Consider the following 20,284-nt stretch of genomic DNA (forward strand, 5'->3'; position numbering starts at 1 on the left):
AGCGGCCAGGAGCACAGGCAGCATCCTTATCCAGAGCAGGGAGCTGGGCCAGTGAGTTGAGAAAACCCCTTACTTTCCCTGGGGAAGCGGGACAGCAGCAGGCAAGGCACTGGGATCCTGAGGACCACCAGAGCGCCAGGACGAGCATCCCTGGGAGCTCAGGGCATAGGTCAGCGCTTGGAGCAGGACTGGTGAGCTGCGAGGTGTGTAGGGTTCCTGGCCAGTCATCTGGAACAGAGGTTTGGAGCAGCAACCCCCGGGAAGTTCCTTTGCTGCTGACCCTCTGCCACTGACTGCCCCAGAGGGGACTCAGTCTTGTCCCTTATTCTGCAGCTGAGTGTCATCGGATGGAGTCCCTGAGCTTTGTGCTTGGGTCATGTTGATTGCTGCAGGAGCCTACTCTGTTGCTTGCCTTTTTCATTGCCACAGAGGGTCACCCTTCAGCCTCTTTGGGGGGTTGGGGTTTGATACAATTTGATTGCTGGAGACCAGAAGAGCTTAACCTGTAGCAATCTGTCACTTATTAGGAAGCCTGTTGGAGCTTCAGGTAGTGAGCACCTTGCTTCCTTGTGGTAGTACCTCAGCAGAGGCTGAAAGCTGCCAGTTACCCTACCTGTGGTTCTTGAGTCAAGGGTTGACTAATGCATTCTGGTTTGTTTTGTGATTCTAGTTATGTCATTTAAGTTAACTTGTAAATAACCTTTTCTATTATTCTTGCTTTGTAAATACCGTGTAAATAGTTAAATCAGTTAAGTGTTAGACCTTCTTGGGACCACGGGCTGCTCTGGGGAGCAGGGGCTGGCTGGAAAGTAAATTGGTGCTGGCCAGAAGCCCTGCCCCACTCTCAGCACACCATCCCTGATATTGGGCAGGGGTGGCAACTACTGGGCTGCCACCCAGGTTACATTTATATAGTAGAGGAAAATAATTGTATGGAAACAAGAAGCTGCAATGATGAAGAGAAACAACAGAACAGTTTGATTTCCTGTTGCTCCAGTAGCTAAGATTGGCATTCTTCTGTGTTCTGTTCTTGTTTTGTCTGTTTACTTCGTGCCTTTGAACATACTGAGTTTCACTGTTTCTCTTAAGGTCAAGTCAATCAGTTTCCCCTTTGGGCTGTGTGGGTAATATGGAAGAAAAAAGACACTGAAAGAAATAAGATTAAGTGCTGAAACGGGCAGGAGAAAGCAGGGGAATGTGAAAGAGTTAGTGTTGCATTATCTCTAGCAATGTTATCAATAGTCAGTGCCATAGCAACAAAGTTTGGCACCCAGGGCAAAGCCCACATCAGCAGCCCGCCCTTGCCCCGTGCACAGATCTGGGGGGCACATGCCCCCCCATGCTTGCCCAGGAGTGCATATAGCAGTAGGAGCTGCCCTTCCCCCATCCCTGTGCCCCCCAAAATGAGCCACTCACGGCTCCATCCCATACTGCCCTGGCTGGATAGCACCTGTTGGCGCCCCTTCACTTCAGCTCCCAGGGCAGTTGTTCTGCTTGCCCCCTCCTTGCTATGGTACTGGCAACAGTCACATGATTTGGTGGGTTTTCTCAAAACTTCCAGCTGCTAGAATCATACTTGAGAATCCTTAACATCTCCTGCACCAGAGGACACCCCCCACACATTTATATTTTAAATACATAATTTTTAAGCCAATCTCATGGGTTTTAGGGCCCGACTTTTTTATTGCTTGAGGTTTGCAATGCTAAGTCCTCTTCTAAAGCATACTGCATTTCAAGTTGATTTCAAGATTTTAGTGAATTTTTGCTTGAAGGCTTGTCCAGATTTTGCATTGTGTTGTCTCTAGAGCAGAAGTGACACTTCCCTGTTGGCTCGTTGCTGGTGCTACTGAATATTCATTTAGAGAAGATTTCAAATTTTGAAATGCTGGTATAAAATGCCTCCTACCATTTGGATTGTTGGGCATAGTGAGTGCATCTACATGAGATGTTTACTGCATAGCTGCATAATTAACTGCACAATAAATGTCTCAATATCTAAACATGCACTCCTATTAGGGCACACAACTAATAAACTCCATAGCAGAATAGTACTTATAAATACAAGTACTACCCTGCTGGGAGTTTTTTTTGTGAGTAGCCAGTACCCATGTAGATGTCGACCCAGCTGGCTGGGGCCTGAGGGTACTTCAGTGCAGAGGCTGCTGGCTGGCTAGCCCTGAGCTGAAGCACTCTTGTCCTGCAGCCAGCCCCTCTGCAGCACAATGGGCCAAGTCAGAGCAGCCCTGGTCTGGCAGGCTGACCTCCTGGGTCCCCTGCCAGCCAGGGCTGCTGTGACCCAGCTCAATATGCTGTGGTCTGGGTGCAAGTGCAGATGCATGCCCTGGAGCAATATGCTCTGCAGCAAAAGACTCCGGAGCTTATTACTCCATGTTAATAGGCACATGTAGATGTGCCTAGTGATTCTCACAAGCAGCTTTCCAGCATTAGGAAGGTAGATTACAACCCTCTTTGCTTGTGAACCTGTCTCAAGTCATTTTTATCCACTTCACTTGTTCTCTGATGTCTGTATTAAGGGCTTGTTTACAAACATAAGTTAGACTGGTTTAACTTAAATCAGTTCAATGTAATCACTGAAAAATTCCACCCCAAGAGCCTTCTTCTATTAGTTTAAAACTGATTCTACTAAGCTAGCTTGTGCCTCCAACCTTCTAGCTGTAACATATGCTAGATTCAGATTTGCAAAAGGCAGACAGAAACTTGCTCCTTTTTAATTCGGTTATTTTAAAATGATGCATTAAGGCCCTGTCTACAAGAGAAAATCATACTACACTTCCGATTTCCCTTTTGCTGCATCAACCGGCGTGCCAGTTAATAGTTAACACAACTTTTACTGTACTATAACTGGGAGAACTTACTTTTTCTCAGCATGAAACTGGTGCAGATTTTGTGTAGAGCAGATCAGAATTTTTCCAGAATCCACCATCCACAACCCAGTTTAGGGTTTGTAAATAACAGCAAGTATGATTGGTTATTCAGAGAAAGAGAAACTCACATTGTAAAAGAAGGTCAAAAAGGAACATTTTGCTACATGGATCATAATGCTGTGCCCCTGACCCCAAGACCAAATACTTCTCAGCTCCCAGCATCTCTTATGTCCCAGGAAAGCCTGTCTTTCTGGGTGCTAGGGAAGGGTTATATTTTGCTCTTTTCTCTGAGCCAGCTTAAATTTAAATTATTCTGCTGGCATTAAACTCTAAACCCTATTGGAATGGCTTATGCCTCATTAGACTCCTAGGATTAGTTATGAGATGACATAGCTCCTATTTTGTATGTCAGCTGAAACTAAAATCTTCTCTTGTTCCCAAATGTGTACAGAGGTTTCAACCCCATTCCCTCCTGTCACCTCAGCTACAAGAATAGCTCCATCCTCCACTAGGTAGCAGGTTATTATCTTCACTAGAGAGAGCCAGAAGTGAGTCATTCATGTGCATTAAGACAGGCATGATAGTATTTTGTTAATGACTTGCATAATGTATCTTTGACCTATTTTATCTGGGCAGACCTGGAGAGCTGCTTGACCAAGACTAATTCTGTAATTATTCATAAGCAAATTTTCCGACAGTAACATGTAGGCTGAGATGCGCTACAAGAGTCTGAATCTTTGATCTAGATAAAGGTCTCAGGTAGTCTGGTCTATGAGCACCTGCAAGTTTTGCAGTCCTAACAAAGAATTTGGATTGAACATAGGACTGTAAGGGATCTCCTGGGTCAGTGGGTCCAGTGCCCTCCTAAGGAAAGCAAGCAGTCACCTAATCCTGTTCATAAATTTATCAAGACCTGTCTTTAACAGGGTTAGGTTTCCTGTCCCCCTCTCCCTTCCCCCTGCCCCCAGAGGTTGCTTTAATCCTGATCAAACCTTCTAATTTTTAACCTGCCTCCATCCACAACCAGTTTGTAACCCTTTATTCTTGTGCCAGTTTAAGTAGCTCATCTTCCTTCCTCCCTAGTGTTCGGCTCCCAATTAATCAAGAATACTGCTGAAGCAATAGGAACATGCCCTTAGTCTCCTCTCCGTTTCCCCAGTCACCTGACTTACCCATTCCAGTTCACATTCCTATTTCGTTTACCTAGGTCACCAGAACTGTACACAGTATTCTAGGTGAGGTCTTATACAATGGCATTAATACTTCCCAATCTTTACAGGAAATTCCTTTTCTGACACATCCCACAATTGCATTGAACTTCTTCATAGCCATATATTAGTGGCTTATAGAATCACCTGATACACTGAGGTCTTTCTTCCTGTCATTTCCAGCTAATGATCCCTTAAAGCATAGCTGAAATACTTGTTATTAGTGCCTAAGTACAAGACCTTGCCCTTTGTACTATTTTCATTGTGTTTCCCTTACTGCAGCCTTCAATGTTCTTCCTGTATATTTCCTGTGTTTTTCCTGTGTAATACTCTAAACCTCCTCCCATCATTGTGTCATCATCAACAAGTTTCTTCATCAGAATCCCAGGTATTTTTTACAAGATGGCTAGTGAAAATATTAAGTAAGCGTCAGTCTTGGAACTGATCTTGCGTTAATTTCACCCCCTTTAGTACAACCCATTTATCATCTCTCCTTTACCCAGTGCCAGTGCAGCCAGTCTGCATCTTCCAGACTCTACATTTCTTTACTAGTGATCATGTGTACGTTCATGCAAATTGGATTTATGTTTCATAAATCAAGCATATAAGACAGACTGTGTTGGTGTGCAACACCTGCATGGGCCAAACAATGGGACAGGTGTGTTCTGAGAGGCACTTGTGGTCAGGCTAGGAACAGACATTGCATCTGCCCCCAGACAAGCTGCGTTTGTCCTGGAGCAGCTATACCCTGGGATTGGTGTGTGCACACATCCCTAACCATCAGGGTTTAGCAAGCTGACTGCAGCGATGCAACTCAGGGATTCCCAGCCCCAGATAAACTGCACGCACTTCTCATCCTGTGGCTCTTTTATGGATTTATCCCGGAACAGAGAATATGGATGTCTGAACCACTGCATTTTGTCCCAGGATAAACCGGTTTGTCCCGGGACACATGCAGCCTCTGACTGTAACCTCAATGCCCAGCGCAGGGCAGGACAGGAGTCTCCCGCAGCCCCAGAACAGCTCCGGCTTTGACTCGGAGTCTCACATGCAATCCCCGCCCCCCGCGCGGGCTCTCGGCTCCGGGGACACAGCGGGGGGCCGGGTGGGCCAGCTACCCCGCGGGCTGCGGCACTGGGCGCCGGGCCGGGTCGGGTCGGGCCGGACCAGCAGCAGCTCCCCCCCCCGCTTCGCACGGAACCTCCACCCCCCCCGGCTCCAGCCCCTTTGTGACGCACGGCCCCGCCCCTGTCACCAGGGAGTCAGGTGACTCCCTCCCTCTGTTACGTCATTCCGCAGCAACATCAGTGGCAGGTGCGGCAGATACGCAGAGCGAGCGGGAGCAGCGGGCTGGCGTGTAGGTAGCGGCGCGGGGGAGCCGGGCGGAGCTGCCGGGGAGGGCCGGGCTGGTTCGGTTCGGTTCGGTTCCATTCCGCTGGGGTCTGTCCTGCGGGCGCTTGGCGCTGCCGGGAGGGAGGCACGTCCGCGCCGAGCACCTCTCGCTCCTCGCGCCCCCTGGAGAACCGATCGCCGCGGTGCTCGGGGCCGGAGGAGGCCTGCTCGCCTGCGCCCCCTGCGGGCGGGCGGTTTCCGCTGGGGGGGCGCCTCTTTCCCCGGAGCAGCGGCCCGGGGGCGGGCTCAGCGCTCGCTCCATCTGCCTTTCACGTCGGAGCCCGGCGCAGCTCCTGGGGTCTCTGCAACGTAGGAGCCGGGAGTCAGTGTGCCTGCTTGGAGCGGGGCCGGCCGGGATGTGGGTGAAGGTGGCTCAGCTCTTATACTGGGTGTTATGGGTGCAGCCTGGGTGAGGAATTGCGCTCCCTGGCCAATCTCTTCTCAAGACAAGGCCATGAAAGTGTCCATCTCTGGTCAGTGATGTCTCTGCTCCACCTTTATTTAAAGTTCATCTCTGTTCAGTAACTGGTGTTGCCAGTCCCTTAATGGCTGGAGAGAGCTCAGTGGCACTATCACAAGCCTGTGTTCCCTTCTGAAGGATACAGTACCTGGCTTCCATAGACTGCCTTGGAAACCCATGTGAAACTGCATGTGCAGTTTGTTGATTATGTGCCATTGCCTTTGGGAACCAGAGAGAGTTGGGGCAGGAGCTATGGTAGATTACGTGATGATTTGTTGGCTTGTTGCCTGCTTCCATCAGTAGTCCTGAATACACTTTCAATTCAAGTTTAAATGATGTTTGTCTGATTAAGCAAGGTTTAAAAAACAGGGTTGAACTGGCATAGGCTTATCTACAGTAACTTAAATTATTAACTAGAAGTCATTACATTGAGCAAGGGATACTGGAAGTAGGCACACAAAGAAGGCATTAGCTATTTGTTGTTTTACATATGCTTGGAAATGTAGGAGTGGGCAGAAATAGATCTGTTTTCTAGGAAATGGGATAGTAGTAAGATGCATGAGTCAGTCAAACAGACTGTAGGATGAGGATTTAGGTTTTGGCTTGGTGCCATGTTAATTTATGTGATGCTGGTAAATTGAGATCAGGTCTGTAAGACTTGGCCTTCCTATGTGATAGGATGAAATCACTTCTGCTCAGGCTTTAGTGTTAATTGGACATACAGTTACAATTAACAATCTAAAATAAATTGGACAGTCATACTAAGAATTTGACTAATACAGGCAACCCCTGCTTAACGCTGTTTCGCTTAGCGCTATTTCACAATAAGGCTCATTTTAAATTGATACCTGATTTCACTTAGTGCTCAGTGAGTTCCATTGTAACGCTCACGGTCACCATCTTGGGTCATTAAAAACGCGTGCAGTCACCATCTTGGGTTGCCAGAAACTTTCGGTTTCACTTAAAGCTTGTTTTGCTTAACGCTCAGTTTTTCAGGCCCCAATTAAAAGTACTAAGTGGGGGTTGCCTGTATCTGTATTTTAGCTCATGCTGTAGTGTCATGTCTTAAAGATTAATTTAACATATTAGCAATGTACCTAACTACTTATGCATAAATTAATCTTATACAACATCAGATTACAAAGATGCCAAAAATCTAGAGCAAATTTGGGTTGTCATCTTTTCTGTCCCAGGACTGAATGTAGGAATGAGCATGGAAAAGGCTTCTGTAGAATTTCTAGTAAAATAAAATGAAAGCTTTGCAAGTGTTATCCCCTGGCATAAGAGTAGACTAATGTTGTCAGTGTGGTTTTAGTTGCACCCCTTTGCTCTGTGGCTTGTGGACCTATTAAACAGGAATTTTGCACCCTCCTGCTGCCATTTCTCTCACTTTCCACGTGCTAAAGAGCACAGCAAAGGTAAAAGCCATGATCTTACTCCATTCCAATAGTCAGTCTGATTGGAGAGTCCTGAATTTGAGAAACATGAGGAATAAGACAATGTGGGAAGAGGACAGACATTTCTTAAATAAATGTGATTATAGTTGAAAGAGCAATGCCTAGGGCCATCGAGGAGGATATTTGTATTCCATATAGCAGTGTGAAAATTTCTTCTCAGACTGAGGGTAGTATCTGACATTAGAACATCCCAACCAGTCGTTAATGTTTAACTTGCAGATATAGACAATTACTGGTCTTATGTGATGGGTGTGGTGGGGCTAGCAGTTGCATAACAAGCAATGAACACCTTTTGCATGTTTACTCAGGATCTTTAACAGAGTTGTCACTGTTTTAAAAAATGTGGTTAAAATGCTTGTCCATAAAGTCTGTAAACATATTTCAATGTCTGTAAAGTTTACAGATGGTTGTTAACCCTGCTTCCCCACCCCCCTTCAGAAAGCAAAAATGCTTGGGTATTGTGTGTGTGAGAGGGGGGATTTCTTCTCCCTTGCTCTTCAAGGAGGGGAGAGTGGGTAGGGAAGTAAAGGACTGAATGGCAGGGAGTGTGTCTGAACACAGGGGTTGGGGCTTGGAGTGTCCCAGTCCTGTACTTGAACCCCCCCACACACACTTTCTGGAGCATGTGTCCCTTGTGGCAGTGTAGCTAGCATGGAGCCAGCTGGGGAACAGAGTAGGGTGCTTCAGGGACTGGACACGGAGGCAGTGATGTTCCAGAGATAAGAGGACAGGTTGTGGAGCTTGAGCTGCCACAGAGGGGTCAGGTGCCTCTGGGCTCTGTGTGCGCATCCCAGCACTGTGCCCTGCCTGCAGTTGAGGGCTGCCCCCAAAGCAGTGAGCCCTGGCAAAGAGCCAGTCTGGAGCACTCCTGGGATCTTTTCACACTAGCTTCCTCTGGGACCTCATGCAGTGAGTCTCCTCTGGAGAAGAGGAGCCAGATTCCTCCATGGAGTGTGTATGTTTGCTAATGTCGATTATTTTAATATTTATAAAAACCTTAGTCTGTCTATCCGTAACACTTTTTTCACACTCTAATTGTCTAAAACAACCAATCAGAGTGCAAGCGTTCGGACAGCAGGTTGCGGCCATGCTGCCATGACCTGCAGGGGTGTGGCCAAGCCAGCTCTGGCCTTGCCTCCCGACAGCCTGAGGTGACAGTGGCAATAGACTGGGGGGATGGTAGGTGAGGCCTGAAGTGGCAAGGGGGAGAGGGAGACCGGCTTGAGGGGGAACAGCAGGGGCCCCATGACAGTAGGGGCACAGGGGACTCCCCCTGCCCTTTTTCCTATAGGCAACAGGGATGGAGCAGACTGAGGGGAGGCGGGGCCAGCAGCGCTGGCTCTGCCCCCCTGCTCCATGCAGGTCACAAAAGTGGAGCAGGTGGAGGGGCACTGGCTTTGCCTCCCCTCCCAGCCCTGCCCCCCACAGGCGGTGACCACAGAGCATGGGGAGAAATGGGCCCAGACCTGACATTGGGGGGGGGAGGGGATGGGGTTGGACAAGAAGCGGGGGTGGGGCTGGATATGGGGTTCCATCCCCGCCCCTCCCATGACACTGTGGACTGAGGGGTGGGAGAGATTGGCCCCAGCCCCTCAGTCTCCACTGTCATGGTGGCGGTCATCCCCACTGTGGAGGTTGGGACAGACTGCATGGGGCCAGAGGTGGATTCAGCAGATATGGAGGGGGAGGGCAAATGGAGCCAATGGGGGGAAGGGGAGGGGGGCCATGGAGCAGAGGCAGAGCAGCGGCAGCACAGGACATTGGGTAGGGCCCCCCCCCATTGTTCTTGATAGGCAATTGGCTAGTATTATATAAAAAAAAAATGTTGGTAAAAAAGTTTGTTAAAAAAAAAAAAATCCTTGGGTTGTCAACTTCAGTTTCTAATTACCTGCTTTGCAGCCACATAATTAATGGTTCACATTTCTTTCAACGTGACCAATGAAAATGTTTTAGTTTGTTTCACTCTTATTGATACTTCCATACTGATTCTATGCATTGTGTTTAGGGCTACAAGTGAATGTTAAAAAATCAGACTGTTTCTACTGATACGAGAGAGAGATTTCTATGTTTTGTAACAGTTAGTGTGTTTACAGTAAGCACTAAAATGTAGGCCCAGACTTCATGTAGGCCCAGACAAATGTAGGCCAAGTGTCTAAGAGAGCAGCTGTGCAGTGTCTTAGTTGTATTTTTGTAAAATAGAATATGTTCTGCAGGATATTCTTTCATGTTTTGAAATGGACAGGTTTGTGTCCTCCTTCCTTGCCCTCTATCAGTGCTGACCTTGTGAAGGAACACCTTGAGAGGCTGGACACCTTCCAGTCAGCCGGCCCTGACAATCTACACCTCACAGTACTCAAGGAGCTGGCTAGCATTATAGCTCAGTCCCTGGCACAGATCTTTGAGAACTCCTGGCTCTCTGGTGAAGTGCCTGAAGACTGGAAGAACATGTGGTGCCTATCTTCAAGAAAGGGAGGAAAGTGGATCCAGCAAACTATAGGCCCATCAGCCTGACCTCTATCCCGGGGAAAGTCTTAGAAAAGATTATCAAAAAGGCCATTCTTAACAGACTGTCCAGTGGCAATATCCTGAGGGATAGCCAGCATGGGTTTGCTGTGGGTAGGTCCTGCTTGACCAATCTTATTTCCTTCTACGACCAGGTGACCTAACACCTGGACAAGGCAGAGGAGATTGATGTCATATATCTTGACTTTAAAAAAGTCTTCAATCTGATATCCCATGATCACCCTCTTAGGAAAACTGGCCAACTGCAGCCTCAGCCTTACCACGATCCTCTGGCTGGGGAATTGGCTCCATGGTAGGACCCAGAGGGTGGTGGTTGATGGAAGTCAATCATCATGATGCTGTGTGACCAGTGGGGTCCCTCAAGGCTCTGTCCTTGTGTCTGCACTATTCAACATCTTCATTTAATGATGTGGACATTGGTATCAGAAGTGGGCTGGCCAAGTTCACTGATGACACCAGACTCTGGGGTAAAGCGTCCACGCCTGAGGACAGAAGGGTGATCCAGGCTGACGTTGACAGGCTCAGGAAATGGGCAGATGAGAACCTGATGGTGTTTAACGGCAAAAAATGCAAGGTTCTGCACCTTGGGAGGGAAAATCTGCAGCATGCTTATAGGCTCAGCAGTGCTATGCTGGCTAGCACTACGGACGAAAGGGACTTGGGGGTCATGACTGACCACAAGTTGAACGTGAGCCATCAGTTTGATGCTGTGGCTAGTAAAGTGACCAAAACGCTGGCTTGCATTCACAGATGCTTCTCAAGCAAATCCCAGGACGTCGTTCTCCTGTTGTACTCAGCCTTGGTGAGGTCGCAGCTGGAGTACGGCATCCAGTTTTGGGCTCCAGAATTCAAAAATGATGCGGAGAAACTTGAGAGAGTCCAGAGAAGAGCCACGCACATGATCAGAGGTCAGGAAAACAGAAGAGGCTGAGAGCCATGGGGCTCTTCAGCCTGGAAAAGTGCAGGCTCAGGGGCAATCTGATGGACACCTATAAGCTTATAAGGAGTGTTCACCAGAGCGCCTCAAGGGATGACAAGGTTGAACGGTTATAAACTCCTCCTGCAAGACCATTTCAGGCTGGACATAAGGAAGAATTTCTTTACTGTCTGAGCCCCCAAGGTCTGGAATAGCCTGCCAGCTGGAGGTGGTTCAAGCACTCACATTGAACACCTTCAAGAGAAATTTGCATGTTTATCTTGCTGGGATCCTATGACCCCATCTGACTTCCTGCCCCTGGGGCAGGGGGCTTGACTCAATGATCTTCCAAGGTCCCTTCCAGCCCTAATGTCTATGAAATCTGTGTGAAGGGCCCCTCCCCTGCAGGGAGCTCCATGCGAGTATAAGGACTTTTCTTTCCCAGCCCATTGTAGAGCTGTTGCAGATTCCTACATTTATGGGGAGATCTGCAACTGGTATTATTATCACAGAAATTCAGTGAAGCTATTGCCATTCACCCCAGCTGAAGAATCTGGTGCAAGCTTCATGGCTGTCTCAGCTGTACCACATAGTGGCAAGACCTGAAAGTCTTTTCATAGATTTCATAGAAATTAGGGCTGGAAGGGACCTCGGAAGATTGAGTCCAGCCCCCTACCCAAAGGGCAGGAAGTCAGCTAGGGTTGTAGGATCCCAGCAAGATAAGCATCCAATTTTTATACTGTATAATTGCAGGAGAGCACACAAGCCTCCATGGCTCACCAGAAGCATCCGGGAAAAAAGGAGACATATACCCAATGGAAGGAAGGGGTCATCGCCAGGGATGACTATTCTGCAGTTGCTCGGGGTTGTAGGGGGGCAGTTAGGAAGGCCAAGGCAAAGATGGAATTAGGACTAGCTTCTCATATTAAGGACAGTAAGAAGTCCTTTTTTAAATACATAGGGGGCAAAAAGAAGGTCCCGGGTAATGTGGGGCCCTTGCAGGACGCGTTGGGGAATTTGGTCGTCACACCAGATGACAAAGCTAACATGTTTAACGATTTCTTTGCCTCTGTCTTCCTAAGTAGGGACCAGAACAGCCACCTCCCTGCTGGGCCCCCCTCAGGCCCCAGGGGAAGCACACCTGGGCCAAATGTTAGCATGAAACTAGTTAGGGGACTTCTGGAGGGGCTGGACATGTTTAAGTCAGCCGGCCCGAACGATCTCCACCCTAGAGTCCTTAAGGAATTGGCTGAGGTCATTGCAGGACCCCTGGCATGGCTCTATGAGCACTCGTGGTGCTCTGGTGTGGTCCCAAAGGACTGGAAGAGGGCCAGCGTGGTTCCAATCTTCAAAAAGGGGAGGAAGGAAGACTCAGGAAACTATAGGCCAGTCAGTCTTACCTTGATCCTAGGCAAGCTGTTTGAGAAAATTATGCTGGCACACATCCATGAGGGTCCAGCAGGGGACTGCATGCTTGGGGGCAACAAACACGGGTTCATCAGTGGCAGGTCCTGTCAGACCAACCTGGTGGCCTTCTATGATCAGGTTACCAGATCATTAGATTCAGGGGTAGCAGTGGACATAATCTTCCTGGACTTCCGGAAGGCATTCGACACTGTCTCTCACCCCGTTCTCATTAAGAAACTGGGGGACTGTGGTGTCGATGCCCACACAGTCAGTTGGGTCGCCAACTGGCTGGAGGGCTGCACCCAGAGGGTGGTAGTGGTTGGGTCCTTCTCAACCTGGAAGGACGTGGGCAGAGGGGTTCTGCAGGGCTCGGTCCTTGGGCCCGCACTGTTCAACATCTTCATCAGCGATTTGGATGAGGGGTTAAAAAGCACCCTGTTCAAATTTGCTGATGACACTAAGATGTGAAGGGATGTGGGCACACTGATTGAAGCCTGATGCTTCCTTCTAGACCTAGACAGGCTACAAGGGTGGGTGGATGTGAATAGGATGGGGTTCAACACAGACGAGTACAAGGTGATGCACCTGGGGAGGAACAACCAGCACCATACCTACAGGTTAGGGAACTCCCCTCTTGTCAGCACGGAGGCAGAAAAGGATCTTGGAGTCATCATTGACTCCAAGATGAACATGAGCCGGCAGTGTGGGGAGGCAGTCAGGAAGGCCAACCGTACCTTGTCATGCATCCACAGATGCATCTCAAGCAGGTCCAAGGAGGTGATCCTCCCCCTCTATGCGGCACTGGTCAGGCTGCAGTTGGAGTACTGCGTCCAGTTCTGGGCGCCGCACTTCAAGAGGGATGTGGACAGCATGGAGAGGGTCCAGAGGAGGGCCACTCGCATGAGCAGGGGGCAGCAGGGCAGGCCCTATGAGGAGAGGCTATGGGACCTGAACCTGTTCAGCCTCCACAAGAGAAGGCTGAGGGGGGATCTAGTGGCCTGTTATAAACTAGTCAGAGGGGACCAGCAGGCACTGGGGGAGTCCCTGTTTCCCCGAGCACTACCAGGAGTGACCAGGAATAACGGCCACAAGCTGACAGAGGGTAGATTTAGGCTAGACATCAGGAAGCACTAGTTCACGGTCAGGGCGGCTAGGATCTGGAACCAGCTTCCAAGAGAGGTGGTCCTGGCTCCTACCCTGGGGGTTTTTAAGAGAAGGTTAGATGAACATCTTGCTGGGGTTGTTTGACCCCAGTATTGTTTCCTGCCATGGCAGGGGGTCGGACTAGATGATCTACTCAGGTCCCTTCCAACCCTAGAAACTATGAAACTAGGATTGATATAGTTGGAAAAAGCTTCAGTGATGATATTATACCTAATGCTTTGCCTTTTTTCTATGGAAGCACATATAGCACTTGCTCTTTTATGCATAAACAAAGATATAAGGGTATGAACTGGGGAACGAATTGCAAGCATCAGAATAAAATGCAGTCTCGAAGCCAAGAAAACTAAACAAGTGTGGAGTCTTCAAAGACTAAGCTCTTCGGTTTTTTTCTTTAATGATTCAGAGGTAGATGGATGTAATTCTCTCTTCACAAGGGAATTTCACCAAAGGAGTCCTAAGTACATTTGGGACTGAATTGCTGTTGTAAAGTCATTACAATTAATGGGGTTACTAAGGTGCCCCAACCCACCTTTCACCAGGGAAGTAAGGGGTCCTGGTATTTGGGTAGAGGTGCTGCACCACGGGCAGTCCCACCAGGCCTTCCTTCCCCAGCAGGGTGCAGTTTTCAGTCATGCCCAGGACCAGTGAGGCCTCCTCCTTCCCCATAGCCTCACCCTTACTTCCAGGGTCTTCCAGGAGCAGCTCAGCCGGATGTTGCCTTGCTGCCTCTGGCCTGTGTTTGAAAATGGCTGCCCTCACCAGGCACCTGGCGGCTGCCTGCTCCTTCCCTTACAGTGGCAAGCACCAGTGGTTCACTGCCAAACACGCATGGACTTTAACAGTCATATCATGCTCCACGAATAGGGGATATCTATGGGAAGGACACTATCAATAGCTATACTGTGATGATTGACAGACTGATCAAAGTATCTGATTTTGAGTGGGCTGGAGTCCTTCCAGCCCTATTCTCTACGATTCTAAGAAGGTTTCTTGAGTCCAGGGTGGACCCAAGTCAAAACAAGGAAGAACTATCTAGCGAGCTGCCCAGGTTTGGGCACTGACCTAGAATGAGGTAGGCCCAGATTTAAAATGTGGCTTCAAATTAGGCAGGGCACAGCCAGAAACTCTCACCCTACCTCCTTCAGAAACAGTTCCAAGGGGGAACTAATGGATCTCTTCAGAACAGAAACAACTAGGGGTGCACCGATAAAGATTTTCTTGGCTGATACCAATAAGGCATTTTAGGTTACTGACATAAACCGTTTTTTGTTTTGCATTTCTAAACACAGCCACCCACGCACACCGCCTGTCTGCTCTGGCCATTGTTGGGGAAGGCGGTCCAGTCTTCCCCTCACCCACAGCTCCTGCCTGCAGCCTTACTTTCCACACTGCCTGAGCTGCTGTCCCAGGTAGGCAGTGTGGACTCTTGCATGGACAGTGGTGCCAGGCATGTTTGGCCCCAAAGCACACTGCTGCCTCAGCACTGACAAGCCCTGCACAGCAGCGGAGCTGCAGCCGCCAGGGAGAAGCCACTTTTGCAAAGGTGCCTAGTGCCTGGTAGAGCAGAATGGCCCTCGCACAGCACTTTACCCCATCCATGCTCAGCTCAGTGTTTCCATGGCAACCCTGGTGCTCAGGCCTCTGTGCACCAGGCACTGCCATGGCAGCAGAAGCCAGTAACGCTCTGTTTATTGCTGAGCATGGTGCCCCGTGACCATTCCCTGGCACCCCTTTCCCATCCCATTGCCAGGACCTGTAGTCTGCTGCAGGTGCCAACCAGTGCTGGGGCACAAGGACCAGACTACACTTACCAGAGTGTTCCAGGCACGTGGCTATAATTATCAGCTATAATGACCAAAAAAAGCCGTTTAGCCAATAACATCACTTCTCCTTTTATCAGTGCTGATCCGATAGCCAACCAATACATCAGTGCACCCCTAGAAACAGCTTCTGAAATTTTAAAACATCTTGTGAAATGTAACTTGTCTCTAGTCACTTCTTAACTCTTGACCTCCATGCTACAGTCAAACTATTTCACAGCTAGGGTTATATGGCAAGGGGATTTTTTAGTGTCATTCTTCCAAACCAGACTGAATTTGAAGGATCCTTGGGGCAAGAGTCCTTGGGTGGGGCATATAAATAATATCCCACATGTCTTGGCAGAAATGGTTTTTGATTAGTCTATATATGTTACAGGACATAGGCAAAGGGATCAGTTCCTGAGAATCCTAGCGCGCTACTGGTTAAGAGACAAATCTCCATCATCAACTTGTTCTCTCTTCTAGGTAAGTCCTCCAGACAATTCTGGTCATACTAGGAGCATCCTTTAATTACCAAAGAAGCTCCTTTCCACACACTCCCCACCCCACCCCTCCCCAAAAGTTCCTTAAACTTAAAGGTGTTGAAGTTCAACATGGCCAAAATAGCAGTCTAGTAGGGGACCACTTGCATGTCTGACATCCTGAAGGAAGAATAGAATTTGTCTAGCACTTCAGTAGTTTTTGTCTTCTGAGCTCTTTTTCCCCAAAAATGGGGAGTTTGACTCACCACAGACCCACTTAGTGTTCAAGGAAGGTCAGCACCTTCTCTTCTCTAATGGAAGCATTGATAGTGCTGACTAATAACAGAATGCAGCTATACCCCTTGTCATCTTCAATTAAAATATACATAGGGGACCTTAAGTATGCAGAAGAATTTCAACATCATAACCAAAATTGGCCAAAAACTCTGAGATTTTGGATCTATCATCATTGAAAATGCTCAAGACCAGCCTTGAGATGTCATAATCTTATTTGCAGAGGAAGTTCTGTCATTATCTGGATGAATTGCAAGTGGAGTAAAGGGTACCCTGAGAAAGTATGTGCCATCGGAGTTCAGGGGGTGTTTCTTAGCTTTAGAGTGCAAAGTTGATATTTTGGCCTTACAGCCAGAAGCAGATCCAGGTTTTTGCAAAAGGGGGGTGCAGAAGCAGTGACTAGCACTGCAGGAGTGGCTGCACCTCCACTCCTAGCCTCTTCCCTGCTTCCCCATCCCCTATGGCCTAGCTCTTGCAGTGGTACAAAAACAATTCTATTAAGTAATTCAGGCCAGGGGCAACCTTGCTAACATGAGATCTTGAATATGGCCAACTGTGCAGAACTCTCCAACTGCCTGGACTAAGTCAAGGGAATCTGTCAGTTCCTGGATATCATGGGCTACCTTATACAACCCTACTGCGTAGTCTTCTAAAGGTACTATGTCAGTAATCCAACAACAAGGCAGACTTTGGGTCAGGATTCCTTGGAAGATGATCACTCGGGCTTGTAGGTTTTTACACCAGCAGAGTCATACACTAAGGCCATGGGAAGCTCATGCAAATAGACCTGTGTCTATGATTCGTCAAGTAGTGGACCTCAGGCAAGATGTTAGGGAGAATAGGGGAGGGGATTTCCCACTACCCCCTTTCAACCCAGGGGAAGTTCTTTGCAAAGTTGGAGACTGCAGTACTTTGTCTGTGTTTGCTTAAACTGAAGTGAAATAAAACCGAGTTAAGAATATTGCTCTCTGAGTCAAATGGTCTAGTGGTAAGGAAGAAGAGCTGCTAAAACAGGCTGGTGGAGAGGAAGGTCTATATGTGATTAGATCATCCAGATTGGCTGATGCTTTTATGTGGTATTTGCATGTTGTTAGGGACGGACAGCTGATCTGAGCCAGGTCAAGTATGGCAGAAAGTTTTCAGTCCTGATTGGAGTTGAGGTGTGATGGCCTGCTTGCTGACTGGCATGATCAATCTTTGATCATGTCCAAAGACAAACTCCAAACAAAACTCAAGTGTGTAAGTAACACATTACCTCATACTCATATCTAATACGATAATCCTACTAAGAGTTGACCAAGAATTCTTTACACTTAAATTAGGTTGTTCTTTGTGGAAAGTTTTTTGACAAAAAAAATGTTGACACTTATTAAGAAGTAGAAAAAAGTCTGACAGATGGAGTTCTTGAAAATTAAAGCTAGCAGAGTAGTGATCAGCAAACTAGAGGTGCTTTTTGCTTGCTCCAGAAAGGGTTAGATGAAGTACTCTGTCATTCTCTTGCACTAAGTTAGTAAGGACATGGAGCAGGAATTGGGCAACCCTGAAAGGAAGGATTCACTATGAGTACAAATAAAGTAAATATTTGTCTGTAATGCAGCTCTGGCAGACTTTACTGCTGTGTATAGCTATAGAACTCTCAGTGCAGAGCATGGAAAGTACCTGTCAGTTATGGAAAATATAGAAGCAGAGACTGTTTCTTTCTTTCTTACAGATACTGGGATTGTATCTATCCAAAACATAATTTAAATTCCAGGCATGTTGCCAGCAGCTGGGATTTGTTGGTGCTGAGTATATTTGCTGTTAAAAGCTCTATACTGGAAAATTACTTCCTGGAGCTGGAAAGGGGAAGTTACATTAGGGGTGCCCCAGTTACAGCTATTTCTTTATCTGCACACAGGCCAGTTGGATCAATATGTAGTAATATGTTACATTCTGATTGCATGCCCTTGTTTGGGGTGTGGTGGCTGAGGCCAGTGCCACTAGGCCAGGGTGCCTGGCTTGGCATGGGAGCTCCAGCCCAGGGCAGGTGCCACAGGCATCCCCTCTTCCTCCTTCCAGCCTGCATCAGAGGCCCATTTAGCTCCACAGCTGCCTGCAGGAGCCATAGCTGCTGCACTTCAGCCCAGGCAGAGCGGAGAGCACCTGGAGCCCTGTACCCTCTTCCTGCTGCCCGCAGCATGGCCCCGGCTAGAGCTGTGCTCTGCTTAAAGCTGTTGCTGTAGCGTGTGCCACTGATCCTTTTCACCATGCCCCAGCCCCAGCCAATGGCACGCGGCAGTGTGTGGTGCCCCAGCTGCTGCCTGTGGTTCCTCATGAATTGTGCTGCTTGCTCCTCATGTTGGAGCCTGTCCCTCCTGTGTCCCCACAGACCACCATCCTGTGTGTCCACTCCGGGGGGGGGCGCAGCATGGGGCCCCTGCTGACAGGGCTGGGGAGGGGGCTGCAGGTCAGGAGTGAGGGGCACCGGCAGGGCCAGGGGACTGCGTTTGGAGTGAGGAGCACCAACTGAGGTGGTGGAGGACTGCGGGTTGGGAGTGAGAGGCACTGGCAGAGAAAACCAGGATCTCTGGACATCAGTCTCCCAGCCATCTACTAACACAGTTCTGTGCTGAAGAAAAGTCTGGGTATACCTAAGTTAGTGTTGTGTACTGATACATGGGTACATTTAAACCCATTATCTCCCACTCCCATAGGACTGACTCTTCATGTTTCTTATTTCCATCCTCTTAGCAAATCAAGCTTTTGTTGTTTCACAAATGAACTCCCCCTTGTCAACTTAAATCTGACACTTTCCCACTGAACAGGAGTGTTTGCTTTGACTTGCCAGTCCTTCCTGATATTCTTTTGCTTGTCATCTTTAGACAGCCAGGTTAGCAGTTGTGAGCATCCTCCACATTAAAAAAAAAAATGTATATAGCGCTTTCATGCTCATATTCTCTAATGCTTTTTCCATGGCTGAGATAACAGGAACAGTCTAGTCTTGCTGCTTACGTGTGAAGGCAAACTTGTACTGATTCCTAGTGTCTTAAAGGCCAGAAATGTGCTGATTTCAAAGAGAAGCTTGTGAAAGGCCAGCTTTGTAAGTGCATTCCTGGGGGAGGCTGCATTGTGAAAAATGCAGTACTGCTCGGCAGGCATCTCTGGCAGGTTGTGCAGGCTGTTTTCACTGTGTGTTCTTTGCAAATCCTTTTAAGATGGCAAGATGTGAGAATCTGTTTCCTCACTTCCTTATAACTTCTTCCTTACTCTCTTGCTTTTCCTTCTTCCTTGCTTGCTCTTCACTTTGCTTGTTTTCCATCATATGACCATTTTGCCAAGTTTATCTTCTCAAGCCAAAACTGCAGGTATACAATCCTAGTACAATTGTACAATTATTTCTGGTACAATCCTGGCATGCAGGAGTTTGGAATCTGTGTCCCACTGCTTTCAGTAGCACTGTTAATGCTGTTGGCAAACTGGCAGTAGAAAGCATACATGGGAGTTACTATAGAAAGTATAAGGTGCCTGATCTTGTCTTCTGTGGAGCTTAACCTACGAGGAGACACTGCTGAATAAGCCATTTCCAGTGCATCTAGGATCAAACTGTTTACAAATAGAGTCCTAGCCAGTGTTGAATTGAATTGGCTAGATCAGTCTAGGTACTTGTAGTGGGCCACATTGCTGTATGATCAGAATGCCTTTAAACACTGTTCCCCAGTTTGGCTTGAAAGCTGGTTTGACAGGATGTTGGAATGAAAGAACATACCTGTTGATCAGAGTGTCTGAACTCTGTACTGCAGTGCAGTTTTCCTAACCCCGAAGAAGCAGTTGTATAGATTTCTTAGCTTTGGTCAGCTTAGGAGGTTTTTAAAGAATGTTTCAAGCTTTTCTACCAGTAAAAGTAGCTGGTGTCCAAGGAAGGGTCCAGTGCTTGTTTAGTGAAGCAAGACTGCAGAGAAGGCTAGGGGTGGGGAAACAACATTAAATATGTTGTGTTCCACTGAGTTAAATGTCTGAATGTATCATCTCTCATGGGAGATGGTGTAAGAATGCTTTTACAGGGTACATCTACACTTACAATTAATGTGATGCAATAAACTCTAAAGCAGTTTGAGCTGGAGGAAATTGCTCCAGGTTGCAGTGCATATGAGTATGCACAGGACAGTAGCAATTTGAGCTGGAATGGAGCAGGCCCCCAGCTGACTGGGTTGACAAGGCACAACTTGCTTCCCTGGTCAGCATCTACCTGTGCATTTCAGTGCAGTTAATTACTCTGCTGATGGTACTGTCTTATGGCAGAGTTAATTAATTTACTGTG

General features: G+C 47.9%; 1 protein-coding gene across 1 annotated transcript in view; it reads left to right on the top strand.

Annotated features, from left to right (window-relative positions):
• Positions 1-5,069: 5,069 nt before the first annotated feature.
• The window catches only part of CYSTM1 (cysteine rich transmembrane module containing 1), a 56,128-nt gene continuing 40,913 nt past the window's right edge, over positions 5,070-20,284 (top strand). The window contains exons 1-2 of the mRNA XM_090064061.1: positions 5,070-5,248; positions 5,316-5,450. Of these exons, the coding sequence (XP_089920187.1) occupies positions 5,070-5,248; positions 5,316-5,450 (314 nt within the window). The remainder of the gene's footprint in view (positions 5,249-5,315; positions 5,451-20,284) is intronic.

This window comes from Crocodylus siamensis, chromosome 10 (genome assembly GCF_052110815.1).
Source record: "Crocodylus siamensis isolate JL-2025a chromosome 10, ASM5211081v1, whole genome shotgun sequence".
NCBI classification, from domain to species: domain Eukaryota; kingdom Metazoa; phylum Chordata; order Crocodylia; family Crocodylidae; genus Crocodylus; species Crocodylus siamensis.